The sequence below is a fragment of the Cebus imitator genome, unplaced genomic scaffold (genome assembly GCF_001604975.1).
Source record: "Cebus imitator isolate Cc_AM_T3 unplaced genomic scaffold, Cebus_imitator-1.0 Scaffold425, whole genome shotgun sequence".
Classification (NCBI taxonomy): domain Eukaryota; kingdom Metazoa; phylum Chordata; class Mammalia; order Primates; family Cebidae; genus Cebus; species Cebus imitator.
Window position 1 is genome coordinate 810,719 of NW_016107740.1, and position 17,120 is coordinate 827,838.

The 17,120-nt window shown below is 39.9% G+C and overlaps 1 protein-coding gene across 7 annotated transcripts in view; it reads left to right on the forward strand.

Annotated features, from left to right (window-relative positions):
- APBB2 (amyloid beta precursor protein binding family B member 2) overlaps positions 1-17,120 on the forward strand; it is a 405,358-nt gene that overhangs the window by 191,363 nt on the left and 196,875 nt on the right. For all 7 annotated transcript variants that reach the window (XM_017509868.2, XM_037731837.1, XM_017509866.2 and 4 more), the window contains exon 5: positions 1,502-2,317. In XM_017509868.2, coding sequence (XP_017365357.1) covers positions 1,502-2,317 — 816 coding nt within the window. The remainder of the gene's footprint in view (positions 1-1,501; positions 2,318-17,120) is intronic.

Genomic DNA, 17,120 nt, shown 5'->3' on the forward strand with positions numbered 1-17,120 from the left:
AAACCTTCCGTTGGACTGGATGGAGAAAAAGGAAATTTTGAAAAAGGAAAAACCACACTACATTCTCTGTTTCTGTAAAATGAGTCCTACGGACTCAGGTAGGGTGCTAGGTAAGAAGGAATCCTGCTGAATAATAACTTTAAAGAATGGGGCCGCATCTCCTAACCCTTGGGGTTACAGCCCTTGACTCTCAGCTGGGCCACATGTCCATTCTGTTGTAAAATGGTTATGGCCTATAGTGAAGGACGGATGTGTTGCCTTGCTTCCTGGAAGCACAGGGACTCTAAAATGGTAACTTTTTTCTAAAATTGCTTAACCTAAGTGTTTGATGATGGAGGGATACCTCTAAGCTCCCAAACAGGGAAATTCTTCCCCTTGTCTCCTGAGAAGATCCCTGTTTTGCCTGGGGGAGGAAGAGGGAGTTGTCAGAATACAATTTCAGGAATTTTTGAAGCTGTGCTTTGGTTCATCTGCTGCTGGGGTAGAAATCATCAAAGTCTCTGTGGAGGGCAAAAGGATCAGATAAGAAAGAAGCCCCTCTTCATAGACTGAGAAATCTGAAACCTTAGAAATTCTTGCTGATGAATTTTATTCCCTTCTAGTCTAAGAAGCCTTTATTTCTTCCTACCAAGAGACATAGAATAAATCACTAACGGCGCAAACAATATTTGAGATAAACGCAATTGTCAGATAGTTTCCTAGGAGTTCTGCAGGGACATGTGATGACTGCAAACAACTGAGTCTATATTTTAATTAAGTGGAATATATTCAGAGTCCTCTGGGAGCTCTAACATGTTGTCTGTAGCCAAGGGCTCAATGCTATAGTAATAGTTTTGTGTGCTTGTGTACGTGTTCTTCAAAATTTAAGCCATTTCTTCAAAATTTCTATTTAGTACAAACAGTAATCTCAGGCCAAAAATTTTCAGAAAGACATTTGCAAACTCTAATGGAGGCTTGGTTTTCCAGGCATTCAGAACACAGTTTCTAAACATGGTTGAGAAAAATGACCTTGGATATACGGAGCATCATTGAACAATGACCTTTCAGGTTAATTAAGAGAGCTGAAGCCCCAGAGGAATCTTGAACAATTTTTTGGTGTTGCCTGAAGGAACAAAAGAATAAAAATGTGGTGGGAATATTTGGAAAGCAGATGATTTTTCAAGCTTGTGACAAATGAAGACCAGCCACCAGAAGAAAATGCTTTTATGTGAAAAAAGAGAAATGCTTTTTTATTTTAAGTAAAATTTAGGTCCTCAGACTTCTTAGCTTTTCTGTAAACTGGCTTTTGGGTATCCATGTTAAGCCCTTTATTTGCTTCTATTTAATTAATATAGGAACAAATGGTGAAATAAAGAAGAAAATGAGTCCATTCTACAAGCATGTATGTGCAGTGGAAGCATTTCTTTTTTCAGTTTTCTGTATAGATATATTTACTCAGACTGCATGCTAAGTAATTTAATCATGGCAGGTGTCTAATGACCGTTTTTTTTTTTTTCCCCAGCTGACTCAGGGGTTGACACCTTGGCAGTGTTTATGGCCAGCAGCGGAACTACAGACGTCGCAAATCGGAACAGCCCAGCCACACCACCAAACACCCTTAACCTCCGTTCCTCCCACAATGAACTGTTGAACGCTGAAATAAAACACACAGAAACCAAGAATAGCACACCTCCCAAATGCAGGAAAAAATATGCATTAACTAACATCCAGGCGGCCATGGGCCTCTCAGATCCAGCTGCACAGCCCCTGTTGGGAAATGGCTCTGCCAACATCAAGCTGGTGAAAAATGGGGAGAACCAGCTCCGGAAGGCTGCAGAACAAGGGCAACAGGACCCCAACAAAAACCTAAGCCCCACTGCAGTCATCAACATAACTTCTGAGAAGTTAGAGGGTAAAGAGCCCCACCCACAGGATTCCCCAGGCTGTGAGATTTTACCCTCCCAGCCCAGGAGAACTAAAAGCTTCCTAAATTACTATGCAGACTTGGAAACCTCAGCCAGAGAACTAGAGCAGAACCTAGGCAACCACCATGAGATGGTGGAAGAGAAATCCCAGCCAGGCCAGGGCCAGGCCTCCACCATCATTGGGAATGGCGATTTGCTGCTACAGAAACCAAACAAACCCCAGTCCAGCCCTGAAGATGGCCAAGTAGCCACAGTGTCATCCAGCCCAGAGACCAAGAAGGATCATCCGAAAACAGGGGCCAAAACCGACTGTGCACTACATCGGATCCAGAACCTGGCACCGAGCGATGAGGAGTCCAGCTGGACAACATTGTCCCAAGACAGTGCCTCACCCAGCTCCCCGGATGAAACAGGTACCCTGGGGAAGGTGCAGCCTCAGCTGGCACTTTCTTTTGGTCTCTTCAGCTGTTGGTGGAGTTAATCTCTAGACTGACCAAAAATGTCCATTTACATGCAGAGAGGAACATGAGCCTCTTGCAGTAAAATTGGGCAATTTATGTGCAAGATTTTATTGCATTCCTCAACCATATCTTAGATTAGTTTCATTTTTGATCATACATAAAGTTGTTTGTTTCTGGGAAGCATTTTTGTAAAATAAACAGGTCCTTGGTGCAAAGTACAGTAAAATATCATCTATTTAGAAATTATATTTCCAGTGCATAGGTAGACCATTTCTTATGCCATCTAGAAATGCTGGGTTTTGGTAAGCAAAATAATAAAAGAAACGCAGTTGTTGGGGGACGGATATAATCCAAGTAAGAACTGTTTTAAAGTTCTCAAAAGAACTTATTTATGATGAAGCTCATAAAAACTTAAAACATTGGCTGCCTGTTCATTAAAGGCATTTCCCTTTTGACATTTACTGAGGAACATTTTGTTAGCCTTAAGTAATATTTGAAAGTGGGAAAATGATATTTCTTGAAAAATATATTCAGAAAAATATATTCAGAAGCTTTTAACTAGTCTAATTGAGACCAGTCTTTCTTTACTTTTGTCTATTTGTAATATTATGGATTTGTTGGAGGTGATAAAATTGTGACAGAAATGAACAGGATCCTAAAAGCCACTTTAAATCTCATTTTCTTATAGTTCCCATTTTACTGATCATAAGATTGAAAAATGTGGAGAACTTTACTGTATCTGAATTCAGTGTAAACAAGCACTCAGAAAGGCTAATTTTTTAAAAGTAGTCCATCAGTTCCCCTAATGGGTCCCAGGGCTATGCTAATAGAGATATAACAAAGAAAATAGACAGAACCACCAGAGAAGGAAACCACATTTTTGCAACTTATAAGGTAGATAAATTACAAGGACTAAAGATAAGGAAAAGAGTTAAGACATTAACTTGCTTAAGAATTTTAAAAAGTCACATTTTTGAAGTGCTCTTTAAAAATCCCAGTACTTTAAATGATGCCTACTGTTGCGGGATGTGGCAGGAAGGGAGACCAGATGAGCCCATTTCATTGCATGACTGTCTGGCCCCGAACATTATTGGAATCATAATTATGTTTAGTAATGACCCTTAGTTCACAGCTCTCTGTTACTTTTTACCCATTTAGAGAAATCATATTCTGCAGCTGATGGACATTGTCACCTACTCGAGTTTGAATCTCTTAATACATGAAAGACTCCTTGCACATCTTCCAGCCAAGTTCAACCTCCTGTGTTCTGCATTTACTGATGCCCTGCTGTATCCCTTTGGTCATGGCACCCTTTTTGCTGCTCTTCCTGGCACAGCTGGTTCTGTCATGGTTAAATTTTAAACTAAACTAAAGTTTTGGCCAGGTGTGGTTGCTTATGCCTATAATCTCAGCACTTTGGGAGGCTGAGAAAGAGGATCACTTGAACCCACGAGTTCAAGACCAGCGTATGCATCATAGCTAGACCCCATCTCTCCCCCTCCAAAAAAATTAGTTGGGCATGGTGGATGGTGGCATGTGCCCATAGTCCCAGCTACTCAGGAGGCCGAGTCAGGAGGATCACTTGACACCAGGAGTTTGAAGATGCAGAACTGTGATCATGCCACTGTACTCTAGTCCTGGTGATAGAATGTGACTCTGTCTCAGAAAACATATATGTATTTTTAAATGAATAATTAAGCTGCCTCTGGCCCTTTACTCTAGCCCCCTTTCCCAGTGATGACCATTAGCTTGTGTTTTTATTTTTTCTCAGAAAACATTTGAGTCATATATCCACATACTAATAATAAATTTTAAGGCTGGCACAGTGGCTCACGCCTGTAGTCCCAGCGCTTTGGAAAGCCGAGGTGGCAGATTGCCTGAGCTCAGGAGTTTGAGCCCAGCCTGGGCAACATGATGAAACCCCTTCTCTGCTAAAACATAAAATTAACCAGGCATGGTGGCAGGTGCCTGTAGTCCCGGCTACTCAGGGGGCTGAGGCATGAGAATCACTTGAACCCAGGAGGCAAAAGTTGCAGGGAGCCAAGATCCCGCCACTGCACTCTAGCCTGGGTGACAGAGTGAGACTCCATCTCAAAAAAATAAAAATAAAGAAGAATAATAATAAATTTTAAAATTTACCCAAATTTTGTGATGATGTTTTTAAAGACTCCTTATGTTTTAGAGATATATACTGATATAAAATACTAATATATGCCATAGTGTAACGTATATAATACAGTATAGCACATACTGATATAAACAATACTGTATACGGGATTTTCTCCAAAATAATTGGGATTAGAAGGATAAAAAAAGAAACAAAATTGCCCATAAGCTGTTAATTGTTAAAGCTGCATCATGGGTATGTGTGGGTTCATTATGCAGATTCATTATTCTATTTTCTAATTTTGTATGTTTAAAATTTGCCGCAATAAATAGTTAAAACCAGGAAAAAGTTACCCCAAGTAGATTGTTTTATGAATACTTTGCTTTTTTCACTTAAGAATGTATTTTATAGATCAGTCCATTTTTCTACTTCAGTCTTTTTTAGAATTATGTATGCTGTTCCACTATACACAAGTTCCATGGTTTATTTAGCAAGTTCCCTGCTGATGAATATTTAGATATTTCTGTCCATAGCCCCTGGGCTTATTGAGTGCTGCTGTTATTAAGGGCCTGTGGAGAGGGCAGAGTTTAAGAATGCACTCCACTCTACCTACTGGGACTCTTGAAATGTACCTGTAACTCTCTCTTTCCAGAAAGACTTTCAGGGGCCCCTCTGCTGTAATGCTTCCCACTCATTTGCTCGGTGTGCTGACATTACTTGCTGTTGGGTTCCCACAGAACATTTTACAGTGCTTGGCCTGTGATGTGAAGTAGATTAGAGCTTTTTGACGTATTAAGAAGATATGCTCTCTGAAAGTTGGTTTTCTCTCTGAAAGTTGCTTTTGACAGGATGATGGTGATCCTGGATAAGTTGCTAAGGATAGGTGTTTCAAATCAAGTATGCTTGAAAGAATGTATTAGCTGTGACTGAAAAGCAATTAGATTGTGTGTTTAAGAAACATACTAGAAGCCAAGCCTATGCCAGCCTTCAAAATGCTCGCTTCGGGATCTCTGCACCTACTTCAGCGTTTTGCAGTGTCTCAATATTAGTAGTCACAATTTTGGGAGCCCGCTTTTGGAATTGCCTCAGCCTGCCGTGGATCCCTGTGAAATGAAATCTCTTTGCTTTATAATCACACTTTAGAGTTTCAGGTAATAATACATAGATTAGTGAATGAAATAAAATAAGCAGTTTTTTAGCATTGTATTTCTTTTGATTTCATCCTTCCCGTGAAACATACTGTTAGTGTTTAAAATAATCATGATCAGTCTAAATTAACGTTGTATGTTTCACTTGTAATGATAAAGTTAGTGTTTCTTATGTATGTTTTATATAGTATATATATGTGCGTATGTGTATACATATAAAATAAACACAAATACTGTTGAAAGAAAAAAAAACAAGAGCAAATTTTTGTGATATCTTAGTATGCTATGCCATAGTACATATATAAAAAGTATATATTTGCCTGTTGACTTGCCATGTGTTAAGTAAATACTCATCACAGTGGTGTATGTTTTATGACTAAATCATGACGCATTTTCTTTGGATTCTAGACTGCACTCTGGGGAGCCTAGAGAAATAGAAGATACTAATTTGTACCTTAGGGGCATCCTTTCCAAGTTAGATTCTCTCTGTAAAATAAAATGCAATAGCTAACCCAGAGACTGACTACTTTCTATTTTCCTTTACTACTGAATCGCCCCTCCAGCTTTTTAGTCAATCATGTATACAATATGTGGCTGTCCTTTTCCTCCTGTGTAGCCTGTCCTTTGAGAAAACAAGAGGCTATTTGAAAAAGGAAAGCATCTGTGAAATTACTATTTTCATAGGAGTTTAGAAAAGTTCAAGAGTGCCTTGGCCCTAATTCTACAAAAGATTGTACAAGGTGAGAACTTTGAATCTAGTTAGGGTTTTTTTTCAGAGATACAGTTCCCTCAGTGTCCCCATGTAAGTATGATGACTCGGATAAATAAATAACCTGTCTGTCAGAGTGTGTATCATCTCTCTGTTAATCACTTGGTGTTTCATGTTTGCTTTATGGAAACTTTGAAAAGATGCATCATTTTGAAGCTTCCTGGGTACGGGTTTCAGTGGTACCAACATATAATTTTATGTTTAGTTTGGGGTTTAACAAAATTGAAGACACAGGGTATGAAACTAGATGGATCTTGGGTAGAAACTGTTTCAAAATTAGATTCATTGCTAAAGTGTACAAAAGCAGAATTATACACAGAGAAAACCAAGTCTACGTGGTGTGGCAATGGGCCTCATGATCCATTAACTTATCGTTAAGAGCATAGACTCTTATTGTGTCTATGTGGGTGAGGAAAAAGGGTCAGCTTCCTGAGTTTGAATCCTAACTCTGGTACATCTAGGCAGTTCTCATAGCCTCTCATCTATAAATGGGGATAATAAGAGTGTTTTGGCATAGGCCTGCTGTGAAGATTAAGCGGGAGCATCTTCGAAGAGCTTTTAGAGCAGTACCTGGCATATAGCAGGAGCTTAATGAATATTAGTAATTATTATATTAGAGATTATCAGTATCTGTATAGTGGTATAATATAAGTTTGCTTTTCCCTCAGTTATGAATTACCGATATTTTGGACTCGGAGTTAAGACTTTCTGGACCTTAAGAGCAAGGGTTGGTTCATCTTCATCTTTGTATTTTCAGTGTCTGGAATATGACAAGTGAGTTTAACAAATTCAAAAAATTACTAATTGAATGAAAATGGGAGCCGTCTACATATCCCAAAATGAACTTGATGTGTTGAGTAAGACACTTGATGTTATGTCTCAATGCCTGGTTTTGGCATTGGCTGCGTATTTTATAACTTCATTGATTCTGTTGCCTCACAGTAAGTGAAGCTGAATAACCTGAGTTACTGGGGAAATCACACTGAGATTCTGCAGGCTTACCATGTGCCAGATCCTGTTAGTGGTACTTTCTCACTCTCGGGTAGCCATGCTGACACTTGAACCTAGGTCTTCCGACACAGAATCCAGTGTTTTACCACAGAAGCTAAATACATCAGATTTCGTCTGGTTCAACTGGATGCATATAGTAGTATCTTGAGAATCCAGAAAGTAGAAAATTATATTTTAGGGATCTTTCCATTCCTGTGAGCAATTGAGATTTAGATCAAATGCCACCTCCACTGTGAAATCTTTCTAGACCCTCTGAGCTGTAGAAAGTCCTTTCTTTGTATTCCCAAAGAAATGTTTCTGAGTTTCTGCTTTTTATCTTAGTGGCATCCTGCTTTACTCAAAAGTTTTTATTTACACTTAGAGCTCCATGAAAGCAGCAGCCAGGTCTTCATTATGTGCGTATGTGGACTTCTTCATACAGTATGTGGCACATAGTACACTCCATAAAGTTACTCATTTGCTGGTTGGATGGATAGATTCGCGATCAATTAATGCGTGTTCTCTGATGTTTGCTACATCAATATACCTCTAGAAATAGAAAAAATAAGAACAATTTGTATAAAATAATTGTAGAGAACAGTTGGTTAGGGTGATTCTTATTTGTGCTCTAGGTTCCTGGGAAGGATGAAGAATTGGGGCCAGTAATTCAATCTATCACAAACATTCTTTTATTCAAGTCTGTAACTGTATGTTGGAAGGGCCAGTACCAAGGAAAAGGGCCATTTTGGTTTCAGTTGACTTCACATTTTGCCTTGAGTTGCAGATTGGTCTAGGGTTGTCATATATTGTTTTCAGTTGCTGTAACGAAATACCTGAGACTGGGTAATCTATAATGACAGAAATATTTTTAGGTCACAGTTCTGGAGACTGGGAAGTCCAAGAGCATTGGAGAGTGCCTTTTTGCTGCAGAATAACATGGCAGGGGTATCACATGGCGAGAGGGAAACAGAATGCATGTCAACTTAGGCCTGTCTTCCTCTTCCCATAAAGCCACCAATGTAATCGTGGGAGCCATGCCCTGACGACCTCATCTAATCCCAGTTACCTCCCAAAGGCCCCACTTCCAATCAGCATGTGAATTTGGGGATTAAGTTTCCAACAACATATGAAATATGGGGGACACATTTAGACCATAGCAATGTTGCTTTAGAGTTTGAATCCTTTGATGTCTTAAATTGATTGGTTTCTACTCTTGAGGCAAACAAAATGGAACTCTTTTGCATAGTTGATGATAGCGAGAGCCACAAACCTAATTATGTCAACACAACTGGCAGTACCTCTTATTTCTGGCTTTAGCTACTTAAGAGTGTTAAAGCTTTGTATAAGTCTGTATTTTTCATGCTTTTAGAAACCACTTCTAACTGTTCATTTTATCTCAAATGGCTTTTGGTAATTTTAACGATAAATTTTTTTTTCCTTTTTTCTTAAAAATCCTAGGCCCATGGCTGGGCACAGTGACTCACGCCTGTAATCCCAGCACTTTAGGAGCCCAAGGTGGGTGGATCACTTGAGGTCAGGAGTTTGAGACCACCCTGGCCAACATGTCAAAACCCTTTTTCTGCTAAAAATACAAAAAAATTAGCTGAGCGTGGTGACACATGCCTGCCATCTCAGCTACTTGGGAGGCTGAGGCAGGAGAATTGCTTGAACCTGGGAGGTGGAGGTTAAAGTGAGCTGAGATCACATCATTGCACTCCAGCCTGGGCAACAGAGCAAAACTGTCTGTCTCAAAAAAAAAAAAAAAAAAAAAAAAATCAAATCCCAGGCTTCAGCTGGTTTGCCCTGCTGAATTAATTGGAATCTTATAAAGACCTTGAGTGACTCACTAGCCTTCCTGTTATGTCTTCTCAGTTGAGAGTTCTGTGATGCGACAGGAAGAATTCGAGAAGGCAGATGTGAGATACTTCCAAAATAGTTTAGGCACACTGTGTTCTGGGGTAGATGGTGCATTTTCCAAGTGAGATTTTAGCACTTCAGGGGTAAAATGTATAAAAATATTTCTTATTTTACCCCATGAACTTAAGAAAGAAAAGAATTTGTGTTTTTGGAAAGTTCTACACAAAAATATATGTTCTAGTGAATAAGGTAGTTTTGGGTTATCTTCCATTATAGAGTATCATAAGAGGTACTTCAGGGAACAGAAAGGTGAAGTACAGTGAGAATAGTGGCAGCCGGGGTCTAACAATCGTTAGTGAGCTCACAACAGCAGATATATTCAAGATGGAACCCGGGGAGGCCTGTGAGACCCTCGAGTAGCATGAGAGGGAGAAACGTCAATCGTTCAGGATGTGGATGTTAGGGCACTTGAAGTTGCCTGTGCTGAAGAGTTGTTTTTTTTTTTTTTTTTTTTTTGAGACAGAGTCTCACTCTGTTGCCAGGCAGGAGTGCAATGGCCTGATCTTGGCCCACTGCCAACTTCTGCCTCCTGGGTTCAAGCAATTCTTCTGCCTCAGCCTCCCGAGTAGCTGGGACTACCGGCATGTACTACCATGCCCGGCTAATTTTTGTATGCTTAAAAGAGATGGGGTGTCACCATATTGGCCAGGCTGGTCTTGAACTCCTGACCTCCTAATCTGCCCGCCTCAGCCTCCCAAAGTGCTGGGATTACAGGCGCTAGCCACTGCGCCTGCACCCTGCTGGAGTTTGAACAGACTTTCAGTGATAGAGATCTGGGGAGAGCATTGTCCCTCAGAGCTGTTGAAAAGTAAAGTATCTTTTCTTTTTGAAACATTAACCACTAAAGAAGTTTAACTTATGATTGTTTTCTCTCTCTTATCTCTACTGTACTGATATTTTGAAAATGCAAATTTTAGTTCTTAGTTTGGCAAGTTGTTTAGCTTCTGGGGAGACAGTCCTGTGGACAGTGGCAGCTCAGGAAGCAACTGAATGTAGGCCTCTAGGAGTCCTGTGTGAGGCCTCCCAGAAGTACCAGGTGATGCTCTCATACCTTGGAGGAGGGCATGCAGTCACCAACATTGTGAGCGAGTAGCTCAGTGGGGGCAGAGAGACAAAAACACTATTGGCCACTTTCAGAAATTTTCTGGTCAAATTTCATCATGAGCTATTTGGCCAGATTAGTTTTCTACCAAAAACAAAAGCAAGCAAACAAAAACCCGCTTAAGTTGGACAGGAGCAGTGGCTCACACCTGTAATCCCAGTACTTTGGGAGGCCGACCGAGGTGGGCGGATCATGAGGTCAAGAGATGGAGACCATTCTGGCCAACATGGTGAAACCCCATCTCTACTAAAAATACAAAATTAGTTGGGCATAGTGGCGGGCGCCTGTAGTCCCAGCTACTCGGGAGGCTGAGGCAGGAGAATCACTTGAACCTGGGAGGCAGAGTTTGCGGTAAGCCAAGATAGCACTGCTACACTCCAGCGTGGCGACAGAGTGAGACTCTGTCTCAAAAAAACAAAAACACGCCTTAAAGTAGTAAGTAGTAAGAGGCTACAGAAATATCCAGATAGCAAAGTTGAACTTCTCTACATCCGTGGGGAATTGAAATGCATCTGTAATTTTACCATGATATTTCACTGAGCAGTATTGTTCATATAAGTTAACAATAGTTCAAGAATTTGTGAATTTGTTCATCATGACTTTGGTGATGTTCATTAGTTTGTTCATTCATTCTTTCATTTGTTAACTGATATATACATACGCTTGCCAGTCATTTTTAAAAGTTAACTCTGTGTGCTGTGCTAGGTGCCTGAGTCATAGAAATAGATTAAAGCCAGCCTGTGATGTCACATAGCTCACATAAAGTTTCCTGTATCTATCTATAGATGAAGCCCCACTATATGCAGAGTGCCTGACAAAATGTGTCTTTGTGTTCTTTGCTCCATTTTGCACATCATACCTCAGTAAGTAAGAAAAGATAAAGCCCACTCCAAACCCTGGATAGCCTAAGCAAAGAAGAGGGGGAGATGTTAAGATGTTTCGTTAGTTTTTGAGGGCTGGTGTAACAAATTGTACGTGGTGGCTTAAAACAATAGAAATTTCTTCACCCGTCATTCTGGAGGATAGAAATCCAAAGTCAAAGTGTCATCAGGATCTCGCTCCCTCTGAAGGCTTTAGGGAAGAATCCATCCTTGCCTCTTCTAAGCTTCTGATGGCTCCCAGAAATGCGTAACATTCCTTGGCTTGTAGCTGTACCTCTGTTTTCACATAGACTTCTTATAGGGACACAAAGTTATTGGATTTGGGACCTACGCTAATCTAGTATGACCTCACCTTAATTTAATTAATTATATAAACCAAGACTGTTTCCCAGTAAGTTGATATATACTGAGGTTCTGGGTGGACATGAATTTTTGGGACTGTTTCCCAGTAAGTTGATATATGCTGAGGTTCAGGATGGACATGAATTTTTGGGGGTATATGGTTCAACCCCGTACAGACATCTTACAGATAATAGATGCAACATGGAGGAGATGTGAAAGGAATCTGCAAGAATTATTATATTCAAAATTTTCAAGAAGGAAAGCTCACAGTTGCAGGTCTTGCGAGACTTGATAAGTGAGTGGAATATACTGTAAGGAATTTGTAGATAGTTTTGGGTTGCCTTTGTTCAAAGTCTTCATTGTAAAGATGAGGAAACTTTGGTGTGGACTGGTAAACCTGAAACTCCAGCCTCAACTGAGATTGGGAATAAGTGTGGAAATGGTAGAAAAACAGGATAAAGACATGGTGAAGCTTAATATTTAGTAGTATGGTTCAGCTATGAAGGGTGGGATAGTTCAGGGATGCTGGCATATGGAAATGGCTTTATTCCTTTGATCAAAGCTTAAGAACAGAGAGACAAGACTATCAGTAATAGCCATGTTTTTCTTAGCCTTAGTTCAAGAGACATTTATTGCTTAGCAAACATGCAAGATTTTCTTAAGGAGCTATGCAGAATATAAAATAAAAGGATATGGCCCTGACTTTAGGGCAATGCAAAGGCAATATGACACCTTAAAGCATCAGAGATCACAAACAGCAGCACTGAAGAATGCACAAACTCATGGACAGATTTTGTTCCATAGACAGTGTTATAGAAAATGCTTAATTAGGCCAGGCATGGGGCTCACGCCTGTAATCCTAGTACTTTGGGAGGCTGTGTCAGGCAGATCATGAGGTCAAGAGATCAAGACCATCCTGGCCAACATGGTAAAACCCTGTCTTTACTAAAAATACAAAAATTAACTGGGCATGGTGGCTCATACCTGTAGTTCCAGCTACTTGGGAGGCTGAGGCAGGAGAATTGCTTGAATCCAGGAGGCAGAGGTTGCAGTGAGCCGAGATCATGCCACTGCACTCCAGCCTGGTGACAGAGTGAGAATCCATCTCAGAAAAAACAAAAAAAGAAAAGAAAGGAAAAAAAGAAAGAAAATGCTTAATTAGATGCCAATGCTTAGAAATTGAGAGATTTTACATAAAAATAGAGGACCTCTCATTCCTCTTGTAAATTCAGAAATCTCACAATGCTGATCTCAAATGCTAAAGAGACAACAGTCAGCAGCAGCCCCTTTAGATGGTTCCTGTCCTCTCCAGCTCAAGACATTGAGCTTGTGGCCCCCTGTTCCCACCGTCAATAGACTTCATCATGAATATACCTGGAACTGTTGGGGTAGAAGAGCCAGGCTAATGTTGATCTTGCCTGTTACACCTGCATACAAGTGTGATGCCATAGTAGCAACATCCTTGGATCTACAGACTTCTTTTAATCATACACATCCTAGCCTCGGTCCCATGCCTTCTGGTAGAATCATAAAGTGTGACATGAACTGTTAAGCAAAACATGCTTGAAATTTCTAAAGACATCTCTAGATGACTTCTCAGAGTCTTCCATCTGTTAATCTGGTTAAGAAGAGGGAAAACATTAGCTTTTCAAAACCTAGGATGTGGGTGGTTCATAAATTTTGTGCTCATGTCTGACTCAGTTAATATGCCCAGTTTGCCTTCATAAATGAGGGAGTAGTTACCAGTTACCCTTATAATTTATTTATTATGTTTCCTTACGAGAACCCTTGGGTGCAAAACAGTGAAATAAAAGCTTCGTATTCAAACAGATCTGACTGGAAAAATCCAATCATTTGACTATTAGAAAATCATATATGTTTAGCATTCCATGTAGAATGTTCAGAAAGTGAGAGAATGAGATAGCCCCCAGCCCATTGGTGTCTACCTGAAAGGTGAGCTCATACTTATTGTGTGTAAGCTTTTGTCTTTTTCTTTAGCTCTTCATAGATTTACTCTTGAATATGATTGAATTTGGTCCTCACAAAAATTTATCCTTAGTACATTGGACATTGTTAGTTGATATTTTTCTCCCTCAGTGTTACTTGAAGAATTCTACATATAGAACTATAGTGAATTGGTATATCTGGGATATCATAAATGTTGCTCTTTATCTTATAAATGTCTTGTTGGAGAACCTGATTTTGTTGTGTTGTTTATTACCAGAACACATTTTCTCATATACATGACGATGTATGTGATGGTTAAGGTATATAAGATGGCTGGCCCCTGAGAGTCTATTTTATCTCTAATAGACATGAAAAGTGTTATTAATAGAACTTTCCCCAGAATGTTCTATGGGAAAATGTCCCAGTTCCATGTGGAATTGTCAGAAAGTGAGAGAGTGGAGAGGATTCCGACTCCATACCATTGGGAAGGGGCTGATGGGAAGTGTAGCAGAGGAAGTTCAAGAACTGATGGAGGCCTCTAAGGACACTTCTCAGTAATGGGCCAGCTCTGCAGTTCCTGCTTTGCTTTACAGTGGGGTCCTTTGACCAACATTTCTATTAACTCCTTGCTCACTGTGGACAGAGGAGCTATTCCATAGCCTGTGCTCTTCTTTCTTTCTACAGAACAAGCCCCAGCCTCTTCCAGGATTTCAAAATGGCTTTCATCTTTTAGTTGATATCCTATCTCTCTGTCTCCTTTTTCCCCCCCTTTGTGTGCTGTGGAACAAGGGCCCCGAGTTAGAGAATGGACTCTATGCAGAACAAAGAGAGAGGCCGTTTCATCTCAGGCTCATTATGTCTTTAATGGAGGATTATTGGATGGGTAATAATCTAGAATGTGATAAGTTAACCTTAATCAGTTCACAGAGTTCCTTGCAGTCCGTGAATGTCTCTTATATGCAAGGAACTGAGCTTAGTGCTCTGGATGATTCCAAGATTGAGAGACAATATTTCCATCAGGGAACTCATAGGCTTTTTCCTCAAGATTCACCTCTTACGACATTTACTGCTTTCTGTGGTTTAGGCTCAGACATCCTTCTCGTTCTAGCTCCATCACTTTCTTAACCTCTGAGTTCCAGGTTTTCTGATCCCTAAAATGAGAATAGTAATAGTAGTAATCTGCTTTATAAGATTGTCACATACAGCCCTTGGTATAACAGCTGGCCCACAGAAAGCATTTTTTGAAACATTAGCTGTCATTAGAATTACTGCCTTACTTCTGCTGGGAGATGGAAAGTTTCCCAGGATCGAGGCCAGTTTGCCTTTCCTATTTATTTATTTATTTTTATTTATTTTGAGACGGTCTCACTCTGTCACACAGGCTGGTGTGCAGTGGCGCAATCACTGTTCACTGCAGCCTCAGCCTCCCTGGACTCAGGTGATCTTCCTACCTCAACCTTCTGAGTAACTGCAACTATAGGTACCCACCACCACACCTAGCTAATTTATATATATGTATGTGTGTGTGTATATATATATATATAACCATGTTGCCCAGCCTGGTCTCAAACTCCTGGGCTTAACTGCCTCCCAAAGTGCTACGATTACAGATGTGAACCACTGTTCCCTCTCTTTTTTTTTTGTTAAGCCCCAGAAGTAAGTTCATACAATAGGCATTTATGTTTGAATGAGTAGCACAACAATTGAACTATTATTTACACTAGTGGCACAACAAATTCTAGGTAATAGCTTACCTCCAAGAGGTTCACAATAGTTAGGGAGATGCATAAATCCTTTGCTTCTCAAACTGTGTGCAGGAGTATGCCCTGGAGATCTCACTGAAATTCAGACACTGATTCAGTAGGTCTGGCCTGGGCCTGAGATTCTGCATTTTAAAAATTCTCATTTTCAGTTGTAGAAATTTGTATTTTTAATAACCTCTCTGGTGATATTGATAACCCTGGTGCTCAAACACTTAAGTGGTAAGACTAAACTGTAAGCTACAGAAAGAAGGGATCCAGTCTTTGTTCCCTGCCATATCCTTAGTGCCTAGAATAAACAGTGCCCAGGACATTCTTTTTATTTTTACTTGTGTACTTTTGAGACAGGCTCTCAAAAGTCCAGGCTAGAGTCCAGTGGTGTGGTCACAGCTCACTGCAGCCTCAACCTACTGGGCTCAAACAATCTTCTCACTTCAGTTTCCTGAGTAGCTGGGACCACAGGTACATACCACCACACCTGGCTATTTTTAAATTTTTAATATGTAGAGACGGTCTCCCTGTGTTGCCCAGGCTGATTTTGAACTCCTGAGCTGAAGCACTCCTCCTGCCTCAGCCTCCCAGAGTACTGGGATACTGTATCTCAGGACACCTGGCTCTTGAGACATTCTTGTGTTCAATAAATGTTATGGAATAAATACAGTTATCTCAAAATACAATAGTCCGCCTTGTTCACAATTTCACTTTCTGTGGTTTAGTTACCTACAGTACACCAAGATTGGAAAATATGCCATGGAAAATTGTAGAAATGAAACATTTATAAGTTTTAAGCTGCATACCGTTCTCAGTAGCGCAATAAAATCTTGTTCCCTCCTGCTTCGTCCCACCCAGGACGTGAGTCATTGCTTTGTCCCACATGCATACCCATGCTGCCTGTGAAACCCACCTGTGAGTCGCTTAGTAGCTGTCTGTCTCTGTTACCAGGTCAGCTGTTGCTGTGTTACCAGATCAGTATTGCAGTGCTTGTACTCAAGTCACCCTTATTTTACTTAATAATGACCCAAAGCATAAGAGGAGTAACACTGACAATTCAGATATGCCAAAGAAAAGCTGTAAGGTCATGATGCTGTTTTATATATTCGAAAATCTCTTTAATGTACAGCTTCATCAATGGCAGCTGGATTCTCTTATCTGCTTCTATCCTTAGCGTATCTCAGTAAATTGTTTTGGTTGAAGTAGGTGAAGAAAACCCTGCAGGTGTAATACAGATATATAGATAAAAAAGGGATGACTATTTTAATGGTCTTTCAGGTAACTGTGGATATTCTTTTTTGATGTTACAACAAAATTTTAAATTTTATAATTTCTTAAAGGTTAGTTACAATGTGGAATCTGAAATGATAAGCTTTTTTGCACTCTTGTATGTAAATATATTGGTCTGTCATACATTTTGAGTGGATATTTATCCATATATAATTTTATAACATCATCTATTGGTTATTTGTAACATATTGGTTCAGTCAGTTATCAAGATCTTCCAAATGTTGAAACATTTCATTATGCAATATGAAAATATTACATTTGTGAATCTTATCATCTCATTAGAAAAGTCTTCCATTATTGGGAAACTGTCTAGCTCACTATGGTAGATACAAGTTTTCCAAAATTCTGACTTTTGCTTAAAATCTTGCATTTGATCATTGCCAACAAATAGTGTTATTTCTCTTGAAGTGACAGGCCCACCTCATTTATTTTTGTGAAAATGTCTACCCAATATCCAAATTTGAATAACTATAGTTTGTCTATCAGTTGTTCTTTCACATAAACGAGGTGT